General features: G+C 33.2%; 5 protein-coding genes and 1 non-coding gene across 6 annotated transcripts; 5 read left to right on the top strand and 1 right to left on the bottom strand.

The window, feature by feature from the left end:
- Window positions 1-1,483: 1,483 nt before the first annotated feature.
- On the top strand, window positions 1,484-3,668 carry dst2 (putative protein serine/threonine kinase; the record flags this gene model as incomplete). The annotated part of the gene is made up of 5 exons (XM_020576072.1): window positions 1,484-1,805; window positions 1,894-2,168; window positions 2,253-2,471; window positions 2,557-3,157; window positions 3,406-3,668. The coding sequence occupies 5 exons, from the start codon at window positions 1,484-1,486 to the stop codon at window positions 3,666-3,668; spliced, it is 1,680 nt and encodes a 559-aa protein (XP_020434061.1).
- A 391-nt stretch (window positions 3,669-4,059) lies between these two features.
- Window positions 4,060-5,073, top strand: PPL_05177 (protein serine/threonine kinase; the record flags this gene model as incomplete). Its single annotated transcript, XM_020576071.1, has 1 exon — window positions 4,060-5,073. The coding sequence occupies one exon, from the start codon at window positions 4,060-4,062 to the stop codon at window positions 5,071-5,073; it is 1,014 nt and encodes a 337-aa protein (XP_020434060.1).
- Window positions 5,074-5,975: 902 nt separating this feature from the next.
- Window positions 5,976-8,091, top strand: PPL_05176 (uncharacterized protein; the record flags this gene model as incomplete). Its single annotated transcript, XM_020576070.1, has 6 exons — window positions 5,976-5,989; window positions 6,776-6,968; window positions 7,120-7,200; window positions 7,425-7,481; window positions 7,514-7,704; window positions 8,073-8,091. 6 exons carry the CDS (start codon window positions 5,976-5,978, stop codon window positions 8,089-8,091), a joined length of 555 nt encoding a protein of 184 aa, XP_020434059.1.
- A 493-nt stretch (window positions 8,092-8,584) lies between these two features.
- On the top strand, window positions 8,585-9,513 carry PPL_05174 (protein disulfide isomerase family protein; the record flags this gene model as incomplete). The annotated part of the gene is made up of 2 exons (XM_020576069.1): window positions 8,585-8,626; window positions 9,052-9,513. 2 exons carry the CDS (start codon window positions 8,585-8,587, stop codon window positions 9,511-9,513), a joined length of 504 nt encoding a protein of 167 aa, XP_020434058.1.
- Window positions 8,710-8,781, bottom strand: PPL_05175. The gene has a single exon. It is a non-coding gene; the product is annotated as a tRNA-Met (tRNA).
- Window positions 9,514-10,230: 717 nt separating the features above from the next.
- Window positions 10,231-12,994, top strand: PPL_05173 (protein phosphatase 2C; the record flags this gene model as incomplete). The annotated part of the gene is made up of 2 exons (XM_020576068.1): window positions 10,231-12,503; window positions 12,586-12,994. 2 exons carry the CDS (start codon window positions 10,231-10,233, stop codon window positions 12,992-12,994), a joined length of 2,682 nt encoding a protein of 893 aa, XP_020434057.1.
- Between the last annotated feature and the right edge of the window lie 378 nt (window positions 12,995-13,372).

Genomic DNA, 13,372 nt, shown 5'->3' with positions numbered 1-13,372 from the left:
TCTCATTGGATGTTTGTGAAATTGACCTTTGTAATAAATTTATCATAAATCATTAGATAATAATACATATAACCACCAAACATAAAAACAAAACCAAACCACATCCATCGATTTTACCTTTATCAAAACAAATTTGGGGCATCAATCTTTCTTTGGTTTAAAAAAAAACAAAAAAAAACCAAATTGAAAGCCCTCATAATCATTCATCTATCTATCATCTAGAAAGCACACTCCCACCTAAAATGTCAATAAAGACCAAAAAATTATTAGATATGAAAATGAGAACCCACAATGATACCATCACTACTCGTTGTTGTTTGATATTTTTTTTTGCAACTTTTGTTGTTTTTTTGATGAATGATTTTAAAGTGTTTTTATTTTATTTTTGTTTTTTTTTTTTGGTTTTAATTCATTAAAAAAATATTTAAATAAAATAAAATTGTTTTGCTTTTTTAATTCCCTTGTTTATACAACCCATCAAATTTCTAACTAACTCATACTCACCAACTCTTGCTCCTACTACCACAACTACTATAAACACCAACAACAACAATAGCTATTACGAAATAGTCTTTTTTGTTACTCTTATTCTTGTTCTTATTTATCTATCAAATAATAATTAACTATCAAAATATAAAAAATAACTAATAATAACAGCTGTATCAATAAAAGATAGATAAAATAGATAAGAAAGTCAATAGAGATTAAGATTAAAAAGAGTTTAGTCGATATAGCATTGAATTTATAAAAGTTTGATCAAAATAAAAACTAAAAATAATAATAGAAGGTGGTTTGATCAAAAACGATCGATTTGAAATACAATACATATTCGATTCGAATAAAAGTTAGAGAGTTTAGTTTTTTTTTTCAGTTCAGTTTATAGTTGTTTAATCAATTAACAAATTTGCACCAACCTAGCAAATAACAACACTTCCCACAAACACACACCAACCATTACACATTCACCTACACAACTCAAACAAACAAACAATTTTTTTTGTTTTGTTTTTTTTATTTTATTTTTTTAAATATATAAATAAAATTTTATTTTATATATAAAAAGAAAAAACAATTACATAGAATAACAACAGCAACAACAACAATACTTTAATCATATATTAACTACACACTATATACATTTATATAGATTTAAATTTTATTGTGATTATATTGTTATAGCAAATTTGTTTAATTTTTATTTTTACAACTTTTTTTTATTTTTTGTTGATACATTAATTACATTACATTTATAATAATAATAAATTTACATATCATATCACCCCACACTATAATTGTTACTTTTCTTTTAAAATTTTTATTGTTTTTTTTTATTTAGATTATTAAATTATTAAGTTATTTATCTTTGTTTTTAATTTTATATATAGAATAGATAGATAGATAGATATAGATAGAATAGAATAGATTTTTTTGTAATAATAAATATAATAATAATAATAGTAATAATAATAGTAATAATAGAATAATGAGTAATATAGCAGCACTTGAACCATTCATTGGTAAAGAAGATCCAAATGATTTGTTTGAGTTGATCGAAGAGATTGCTGAGGGATCGTTTGGTACCGTTTACAAGGGCAAGCATTTGCCCTCTGGAAATATAATGGCTGTCAAGATCATTGGACTCGACGAAGACGAAACATTCGATGATCTGGTGGTCGAAATCGATATTCTCAATAGATGTAATCATCAAAACATTGTTAAATATTACGGTAGTTGGGTAAAAGGCGATGAACTATTTATTGCAATGGAATGCTGTGGTGGTGGTTCAATCACTGAAATATATCAAGGTAAATTATTAAAGCAAAAAAAAGAAAATCAAAAAGTATTAAAAATCAATCTAATATATATATATATCTATTATTATTATTATTATAGAATTAAATGTACCATTAAATGAACAACAAATTGCATATGTTTGTCGTGAAACTTTGAAAGGATTGGAATATTTACATACTCATGGTGTTATTCACAGAGATTTGAAGGGTGCTAACATTCTCTTGACCGAGGCAGGTGATGTCAAATTGGCAGATTTCGGTGTCAGTGGACTTTTAGATAAATCTAGTAAACGTCTTACTTTTATTGGTACTCCCTATTGGATGGCTCCAGAAGTCATTGAAAATAGAAGCAATCAAGTTCCATATGATACAAAGGTATATAGTTATATTTATTAGAATAGCAACAATAATCTATATAAAAATATTAATATTTGAATTATAATAATAATAATAAAACAGGCTGATATTTGGTCATTAGGTATTACATTAATAGAATTGGCAGAAGCAGAACCACCACTCTCTGAAATTCATCCAATGAAAGTATTATTCCAAATTCCATATCGTGATCCACCAAAATTAAAGAATCAAGAATCCTACTCAAAAGATTTCATTAATTTCATCAATCAATGTCTACACAAAGATCCAAATCAAAGAAAGACTGCATCTGAATTGTTAAAGGTATAGTAGTTCAAAAACAATTCTTATGATAACACTATTTTTAAAACAACAAGCTAACAGTGTTTATCATTTTTTTCTTCAATAGCATCCATTTGTTGCAAGATCATCAGAAAAAATTATTATGCACGAATTAATTCAAAGATATAGAAAATTGAGATTGGCAGAGATGGAAATGGCTGAGGAACCCGATGAAGAACTCGATGACGATTCCGACGATAAGGAGGATGCTGATAAGAAACACTTAAGTGTTCCATCCAATGGTCACGTTGCCAATCCATCACCTCCTTCTTCACCAGCAGCAAGCAGATCGATCAAACCAAACGCATCACTGAAATCCAAGCTGAGAGAGGATAGCAGCGGTGATCTCAAAGCAAAGATTGACAGTAGCGGTGAACATTCAGTCAAGAAGCCAGTTGGTGCTGTTGCCACCACTAACGGTGAGAGCAACACCAATGGTCATGTCACCGTCACCACTACAGCAACTACCACTGCCACTACGACCAACACCGCAGGACAGAAAGATAGTGGTCATGCAACTGCCGCTCCATCCACTAGCAATGGAAAGACTGCCGATGGACCAAACTCTCGTTCACCCGATATCAGAACCAATCGCAAGGCTGGCCGTCCTGTCACTATTCGTAAGACAATGGAGAAGCGTAACGAGGCAATGAAGAAGGTTGTCAATGGTAAATTGATGAAGGAACAACTCAAGTATATCAAGTCGCAACAACAAAACCAAAAGAAAGAAGAGGAAGCACAAAACAGACAGCAAGCCAAGGAGAAGGAAGACTTACTCAAGCAGAACCAACAACGTGCTATCCAACAACAGAAACAGAATGGCAGTCGCGATGAAAAGGTCCAGAAGCAACACAAATTGGAGCGTGAGAACTTGCAACGTCAGCAAAAGGTCGATCGTGAGCAGCTCTTGAAGAAGAATCAGTCCGATGGAAGAACACAGCGTTCAAAGACCTCGGATCAGCAGAAACAACAACAGAAGGAGTTCAAAGACCACCAGAAGCAACAACAGAAGCAAAAAGAATCAGAGTTGAAAGATCACAACAAGGGAATGGACAAATCCACTCCAAAGAAACTAACCAAACACATGGCAAATCAACAAAAGATCATTCAAGGACACGAAGTTTTCATTCAGGATTTGATCTTCCAACAGAAACAGGACTTCCAAAAGCTGTTGGATGACCACCAATTCTCGACTCACAACCAACAGATTGAGAACAAACAGCAACTCGATCAACTGGGATCATGGCACAACCAACAGAACCTGCAGCTTGCCTCTCAACACCAGAACCAACTCGATGGCTATCAAGAGTATCACTCGACGCTTCGTGAGAACATGTCGCTCGAACATTTGCAATCGCGCAACCACATGGAGCAACACCATTCTCTGGAGATCTCACAACTGAAAGATCGTCAGATTACAGAGACTGAACAACACAACAAGCAGATGAACAACGAACAGCGTAATCAGCTCAAGGAATTCCGACTTACTCAGACCAAGGAGTTGAAGGAATTCCTCACCAAATTGAAGCGCGAGCTCAAAGAGGAGAAGGGTAACAAGAAGCAACTGCAGATGCTGCACAAGGATCAACGTAAGCAATTCGAGTTGACTCTCCAAACATGTGACACTGAATTCCAAAAGAAACTGCAGAGACAACGACAAGAGGAAGATGAAGTTCTTGCTATTCACCAACAGGAAGCATTCAACCGTCTACAAGAGAAACAAGCCGCTGCACTGCGTGAATTGGACGAACAATTTGCACAACAGCGTAATAAATTTGAACAGGAGTATCAATTTGGCGAAGAGGAGATTTTGATTGACCAATACAAAGAGAAGCGACACTTGTTGAAACAACAACACAATGAACAAAAACAGATCTACCAAGAGCAAATCCAACAGCAATCTCGTTTACAACTCGAACAATTCAAGGAGTCGCCATCGCTGCTCCAAGAACACCACACCAAGCAGAAAGAGGTACTCGAAGAGCAAAACAAGGAGCGTCTCTCCCTGCAGCAAGAGGAGCACAGAATCCAACAAGACTCTCTAAAGAAACAGGAGCAAAAGAAGAAAGGTGGTGTAGTCACCGATCTTCCATCGACTCTGGCCGCCATGCAACAGGAGCAATCGAATCAACTCCAGATTCTCTCTCAACAACTTCAAAACGAAATCGCAGCTATGCACGAACGTCACCAGAAGGAAACAAGCGCACTTGCCACCGATCAACAGAAGCAACAGGAACAGCTCGTCGTCGACCAGCAGAAACTCCTTCACGATCTCACTGAAGAACAAAAGAAGCAGACACAAAAAGTCAAGTCTGAGTGTCCTTCTTTCAAAGACAACGGTCAACACAAAAAGAAGACTGGCGTCCCACTTTCAATTCCAGCCAAGTTTATCAGTGGCAACGGCAAAGACAGTGGCAGTACACCAAGCAACAACATCAAACACAGCAGATCATTTTCAACTTCATTACCATCATTCAAATTTGATACAAACAACGGCAACAGCAGTCTACTCTCCAATAGCGGTGGCCACGAGAAAACTCACAGCCACAACCTTAGTAGCAGTAACCTGGCTCACGAACAATAGTCATCCTGAGGAATAGTATCATATATTTTTTTTGGAACAACAGTATATATTATAGAGAAAAACAAACAATCAAACAAATTTTTAAAACAAAACAAAAAAAAAACAGTTGTAGTTTTTAATAAATATATAACTCAATGTAGTATTATTATCAAAAAGTTTCAAAAAAATAGTTTATTCATTCATATGATCATCCAAAAGTTGTGTGAACTTTTTTTTTTCTGTTTTATCTCTAAACAAACACCAAAAATTTAATTTTTATCATTAAAAACGAATTATTTTATTTTTTTATTATAATTATATTTATCATCACGGCAATGAAATTTGATCTCTGGATTCAAAATTGACCAATGAAATAAAGATACCTCCTCCATTTTCTAGAGATTAAAAATGGAGATCATTGGTGACACCTTTGTTTTCATTTATTTGAGCTGAAATATTTTTAGTTGGCGCCAAATCCTTTATTTCTTTTATTTTTTTAACAAGTTTTAAACACTTAGAGATATATTACCATTTAAGTACTTGAAAATAAAATACATTATGTGGTTGAACTGCGAGATGAATCAATCGAGATGATCATTGCATATGATTGTCCATTTTTCCTGAATTTTTTTATAAAAAAAAGATATCTATATCAGGAAAGAAATAAATAAACACCATATTGTTTGTATTTAGTACAAATACCCCTTTATTTAATTATTATTGTTAGCAAATATGGCGGTTTTAAATTGGATAATTTAATTATTGTGTTCCGATTTATGGATGACCAAAAAGATAAAAGATTGTTATTTTCCACCACTACCACATCTTCCTACAGTAACAACACATAATAATCAAACACAAAATTTATCATTCTAACTAAATTTTAACTTTAAGTAATAAAATATTTAAAATACTCGTTTTAAATGAATGTCTTGTGGTTATTTTTTGATAAAACATAATAATTTTTTAACACTTTTTATTTTTATTTTTATTTATAGTGGAGTTGAATCGATAAGGTGTGTTTGGATTTTGGCGCCAAATAAATAATTGACCAACTATAACAATAATAATGAGAATCATAAATGATGATCACTGATCATTTTCCAAAATAATACATTATCGAAAACTGTGGGATAACAGATACGGTTCGCACATATCATATCGTATTATAACCCTCAAAAAAATATTATTCTGTGGATTCTGAAAGAAGATCACACTACACACATATTTATTAATAATTTCTCTTTATCTAATATTAAAAAGAATGTTGATGATAAATGTATAATTATAAAAATTATCACCAAACTTTCATCGTACACGGTATTAACTTTGATTGGATAACTACACCTCAATCAATAACAACAAATGTTTACTAGGGTAACATCACATTAAAACCATCATTCTTATCCTACTGATTCAACACACCTCAAGAAATACCACGAGAACAACAATAACAATAACAGCAATAGCCACAATAACAATAATAACAATAATAACATTTAATTTTTATTTAATTTTAATAAAATTCCTCATCCAAAACACAATATTTTTCTACTATTTAATTCGATACTCGACAAATTATGATCAAATCAATTCAATCCCAACAAATTTTTTTATACTCTAAATTTAATAACTTATTACCATAATTGAATAGTAAGTCAAAATTTCCAATTAAATTAATAATAATAATTTTTTAACACTTTTTGATTTTATTTTAATATAGTATAATTATTTTCATTCAAATGGAACACGCAATCTCATCATTCTCCAATCTATCAATGAATTACTCTATGATTAAAAATACAAGAAATGTTCCACTGCCAAATTTCGATGAATACCAACAAGACTATCAAACACCAATATGCCCAGGTGCTCCAATTAAGAAATATGTTCCTATTGAAAGAAGAGGAACAGCAGTCCCTAGAATACTTTTTACTTAATATGCTACGATTTTATTATCAAATAATCCGTTTGACTAGTTTTAACAAGTTGGAAATTCCTCTTTACTTCGTTCTTGAGAAATACCAGACCAATATAAGTATCCAGCCCCGACTTCAATTTATCAAGTCTTCTCAAAGTGTAAACTCTGGATCGAATATCTCAGACAATAATATTATTTCTGAAACTTCAGGATTAGTATTGTTTCAAGTTATTAAATAATTTGAAAGAGTTAATCAAAAGATAAACTTTATAAAATATTGAGTACTTTTATATATAATATAATAAAAGAATCAATAAAATTTCAATTGTATATAAAATTTCGATTTTACAAATATTGTCTTTATTGATCCTATTAAACTAACAAAAATAATGTTTCTTTTTTTTTTAACTTTACTAAATATTTATTTGGATATACTATAAATTTTTAAAAGGATATTTCTTTTATTGGTAAAAATCCTTCCAACTACGTGCCACCACTTTATACTGTTGTTCATCAACACGCAACTACTGTTTGATCTAGATTCCAATCAGATTTAAATTTACGCGTTATTGCAGAGCAATCGACAGTGATTCCTTGGGAGATAGAATTAGCGATTGTGAAGTTAAGCTAGAACAGGTTAAACCAGTGGATGACTCTAATCAGTTCATCCAAGTTCCTGGGGAAGGCACCAGTATCATCAGCGAACATGAGCAACTTGATTCTTTCGAGCGGTAGATACTTCAATACAAATCTCTTTTGCTCAAGTTTGATTGGAGCAGAACAAGGTAGACCAACAATATGAGAATCGGCGATGATCGCTCTCACCAAACACTCAATCGTGAGAACAAAGAGAGTAGGAGAAAGGGGATCACCTTGCTTGGTGCCCCTATTGATGTTTTTTTTTTTTTTTTTTTTGCAAAAAAGATTTGTTGACTCATGATCAGTCAAAAATTGCAGGAATTGATATTAACCTGCTAGTTCGTGTTTTATATTATATATACATTCTCACACAGGCCGTGAGAAATAGACAATAAAATATTATTATTATTATTATTATTATTATTATTATAATTCTTTATAGTTATTATTATTTAATTAGTTTAGTAGTATTAGGATAGAATAGAAGCAAAAAAAGATTTGTTGACTCAATGAAAAGATCAATAGGAGGTCGTAGATTTGCTTTAGAGTGGGTGGTAGATCATTTTTTTTTTTTTTTTTTTTTTTAAAATTATCCTTGTACTACCATTACTGATAGTCAAGGTGTAGAGCTTGATATTACCCTACAGTTCGTGTTTTTATTTATTTATTGTTGGAGCAGTTCAGCCACAGGCCGGCTGAGGTGGCCATCATTTTGAGAAAGGGATGATGTTCCCATTGATTTGGTTTGGCAGACTGAGTATTTAAGCCACTTAGAATTCTAAGCGGGTACGTGTGTAAACCACTCGGTGTTCACCTATGATAAGCCTGCTAGTTACTGTCGGTGTCAACTTCATGGGGTCCAAGATAGTATTGAATACTAGATTAGTACGTGGCGCGCTCCTTTCAAGTCGGGAAAATTTTTTGTAAAAACCCGGGATCGATCCCACGACCCAAGTCCTCTAAGGCTTACTAATGGACCAACTTGGCCAAAGAGGCTTGGGCGGTAGATCAACAGTATTAAAAAAAAAAAAAAAAAAAAAAAAAAAAAAAAGTAAATTATGCGCGCAAATGGTGTGTTGCTTTTTTGCAAAAGTGTTTAGCATCTGGAAGTTTCGATCGACCGACCTGTGGGTTATGGGCCCACCGCTCTTCCTCTGAGCTAAGATGCTTTTTTGATGAAGTTCTTTTTTATTTAAGAAATTTTTAGTATCGGTCGTTAATATTTTTTTTAAAAATTTTACTTCGAAGTAATATTAAGAAAAATTATTCCTATCTTTTGACTACCCCAAAATAAATTTATTTCGTGTTCTTAAAAATGTAACGATTCTTTAGCCAAAAAAACAAGTATTCAAAAATTTGTTGAGTCACTTATTCAATGAGTCATCATCTTTTGCACAGATTAAGTGATTTTTTTAACTATAAATATAAACATGTTTTAGAACATTCATATTCTTATGATGAAAGTAACAACAACTTTATTACTTACTATCATTGTGGTCAATGCATTAGTTTTAGTGGATGGAGCTACGCCCGTACCGTTGAACAGCACAAACTTTGATGATTTTGTCAGCAGCAATTCAAACAAAGTCGTTCTAATCGAGTTCCACGACCGTTGGTATTTCAATTCGGGATTATTCCGCGGTTTCAATAATCTTATTGAATTGCTGGATGAAGATCTCATGGTATTTGGTCGTGTGTGCTGTGACTGTGATGGCAATGAAGAACTCTGCAACCGATATAAATCTTCCAATGACACCTACATGCCACTGTTTCAAACATTCAATGTCAATCAAAAAGATCAACCCGTACCTGTGACAATCAATATAATGGAATTTCTCACGACTTTCCTGAAAAATCAGTATTCGCAAATCAAAAATCAATGTTATGATTGTATTCTTTGATCAATAATAAAAACTAAATTTTTTTTTTGCTCAAAAAAAAAAAAATCTAAGAGTCAAAATAAGGTTATATTTGTTATAATTTGATTATGATAACAAAAAAAAACAAAAAAACCTACAAAAACCAACTTATTTTAAAAAAAAGAATCTACATCTCTGAATTTCCTATTTTATGTATATATTTTACCATTTAAATCATTTTCATTTATCTCTTAAAAAAAAAAAAATAGTAAAAAATAAGATTAATATAAACTTTGAAAAAAAAAAAAGGTAATATTAAAAAAAAACAGATCGTTTTTTTATTTTTGTTTTTTAATTTTTTTCCATCCAAATTTTCTAGTGTCATCAATAAAAACACACCTAATTAGTTTGATTGACAATCAAAAATTCATTGTACAAGTTTATATCTTATCTTTGCAATAATATATAAGATCTTATTATATATATTATATATTTATATATTTTGTAAAATTATTAACAAAACTAAAATTTAGATTTGTGTGTAAAATATTGTTATTTATTTACCGATTTATTTTGTAAAGTTAAATATATTTGTTATTTCCTTCCTTCTTACCTACCTACATCTATTACCATTTTTCTTTTCAAATAAAAATTAATGTTTATATAATATATAATAGATTTAGATAGATAATAGATTTAGATAGTAGATTTGTAAAAAAAAAAAAAATAATATAATAAAATAAAAAATAATAAAAAAAAATGTCGTTGAATTTAAAGACTATGATTTTATTGGTTGGTGCAGCGGGTGTAGCGGTGTTTGCCTTTCTGATGACCTATGAATTCGTAGAGCTGATCATCAATCTAATGTATACGTGCGTCTTAATGATAGTGGTTGCCTTCTTCTATCAGAATCAACATAATGCAAAGTCAATCGTTGGGTTCCTTTTAGATATTCAATTCGATGATAGTTCTGCTGCTGCTGCCACTGGTAACAAAGATAAATCAACTTCAACATCTTCAACAGACCAATCATCATCATCATCATCACCTAATCAACATTCATTCTCAAAGCTCAATGGAAATATTGGACAACATAGAGTTGGTGGTGTTATTTCCTCTGACTCTAGTGCCACTGAGATGTCATCGGTCGACGGTAATAACAACAAGAGAAAGTCCGATAAGGAGATTGTAGCGCAGTTGTATGAGCAGATCAAGGATCTGAATCTGCAGTTCTTTACGGAGCGTGTCAATAGCGACAAGGAGAAGTTGGCACTTCAGCAGCTTCTCAAGACTGTGGAGGCGGCCGCTACCGACGCCAACCAGGAGCGAACAAAATGGAAGGTTGCTGCCGAGCAACAGAAAGCAAAGAACACCGAGCTGATAAAGGAGCGTGATCACTTGGCGTCGCTAGAGTCTCGTCACCAATCAAAGTTGTACGACTACGAGCGCAAGGAAAAGAATTGGAACGACAGCGAGAAGATGTTGGTAAAGAAGATCTCAGAGTTCAAAGACACCATCTCACAGCAAAAGAAAGACAACGAAGAAAAGACAAAGCGTATCGGTAAGCTAGAGGATCAACTCGCCAAACTACAGAAGCAACTACAGATCAACGGTGTGCAACTCAAAGAGTTGCAAGTCATCCAGCCAAGTATGAATATCGGTGCTACCATTTCCACTTCTCAACCAGTGTTGTCGTCAACTCCATCTAAACCGATTGTCGTTGTAGAGCATAGCAAGCAACAATCATCATCATCATCATCATTGATGGTCGAACAACAACCAACTACACCAGCTACTAGCAGCGCTATTCCAATTATACAACCATCACCTGGAACCTCACCAAATGGTGGAATTCAATTGCCACCACCTTCCATTGTTACAACATCGACCATCACCACTATTTCAAATACAACCGCCGTTTCCATGAATTCCAATATTACACTGAGCTCGAGTAACAGCGCCAACAGTTTGTTGGCGGGAATTAGAGATTCCAGTGAGGATGAAGACTCGTCGTCATCGTCGGTATCCTCATCACCCTCAGGCGAAGCACCAAAGCAACTAAAGAATCTCTTTAAGAAGGTGAAGCATGGATCGACAAAGATCATAAACAAAGCGCAGAATCACCTCAACAAACAGTTCCACACTGACTTTTTCACACCACCCACCTCTTCGTCGCCCAACAAGGATAGAAGCGACGTCGAGCGTGACATCTTTGAAGGATTCAACACACCGCTCAAAGAGCCATCTACAGCCGCCGTACCCAAGGAGAAGAAGGTTATGTTTGATGCTAACGTCGAGAAGGAGATCTTTGGTAATGGTACCGATATTTTCAAATCGTTGCAACAGCCATCGGACAATGGTGCCGACCTTACAAAGAATATTCCCGATATATTTACATTCGACGAGGAGAGCGATAACAAATCGAATGAGGCAAACGAATTCTCTGATCTACTCACCCAAATTGGTGTTGGCAGTGGTGGATCATCGGATCTCAAATTCAATTTCAATGAAACATTGATCTCTGGCGGTGGTGGATCCAGCTTCATCAGTGGTAGTAGCAACCGAAGCAGTACAAGTAGTATTTCCAGTGAGGATTCACTGTTTTCCTGTATCAAAGAGTTCTCAATCAAAGAATCGGAGAACAAAGCTGGATTGCGTCGTGCCAAGAAGAAACCATTGACACCCAACGCAAATATGATGGAGGATGTATCGTTTGGTCAGTTCCCATTCAACAATAACAGTGAGATTGCTTTGTTTGGAGTTTTCGATGGTCATGCAGGTCGTGAAGCTGCCGATTTCGCAAACACTTTGTTCCCAGCGGAAATTCAAAGACTGATCAACAGCAAACCAGAATATCTTGAAAAAGCCGACATGACCGATCTCTTTATGACAGCATTCGCATCGGTCGACAATCAAATGCATGAGGAATGTCAATACGTAGGTTGTACTGCAACCGTTTCATTTATCTGGACATACGACGGATCACGTTATCTCCAAGTTGCAAATGTTGGTGATTCTTCTTCATTCTTATGGTAAGTAAAAATAATGATCATATCATGAATTAATATCGAAAAGAAATGATCATTAACAAGTCTATTCTTTCAATAATAACAGTCGAAATGGTGTGGCTGTTGAAATGACATTCGATCATAAAGCAAGTCATCCATTGGAGAAAAAGAGAATGATAGAATCAGGTATTACAGTTGGTGAACAACAAACCAGAATCAATGGTGTAGCCGTTAGTCGATCACTAGGAAATCATTTCATTAAGGATCAAAACATTGGAATGATAGCTATTCCTCATATTTCGAAACCAATACTCCTACAAGACAGCGATACCTTTTTAATCATGGCATCAGACGGACTTTGGGATGTAATTAGCGGTGAGAAAGCAATTGAAGTTGGTAAAGAGCTTATTGAATCCCGTGGTGCTCAATCTGTCTCATCAAACTTACTCCAATCTGCTCTCCAAATGAACGATTGTAAAGATAATGTGACAATTATTACTGTAAAAATTTATTAAAACAAACAAAATGATCAATTATCAAAACTTTTTTTTTTTTTTCAATTTATATCATTGTATTATTATTATTGGAAAGACAAATATATAAAAGTTTATCTTTCCATCATATTGTTTTTATAAATTTGACTTTTATTTTTTTTAATATTAACAATTTTTCTTTTGTTATATATATAAAAAAGATAATGTATTAAAAATACGATCACAAAATAAAAAAAGTAAATTTTAATAAGTTACATAAAAAGTAAAATGTATTTTATTAATTTATATTAAAAAATATTCTTTAATGATCTTCAATAAAAGATTTGCTACCTCACTAACTTCTGGATCAGAATACTGCTACTGGGACCCTTTGTGGTTAACGATGATAGTGATTTTGGT

The sequence above is a fragment of the Heterostelium album genome (genome assembly GCF_000004825.1).
Source record: "Heterostelium album PN500 unplaced genomic scaffold PPL_scaffold5, whole genome shotgun sequence".
NCBI classification, from domain to species: domain Eukaryota; phylum Evosea; class Eumycetozoa; order Acytosteliales; family Acytosteliaceae; genus Heterostelium; species Heterostelium album.
The sequence above is the reverse complement of the archived record's forward strand: the minus strand, read 5'-3'. Positions and strand labels throughout refer to the sequence as shown.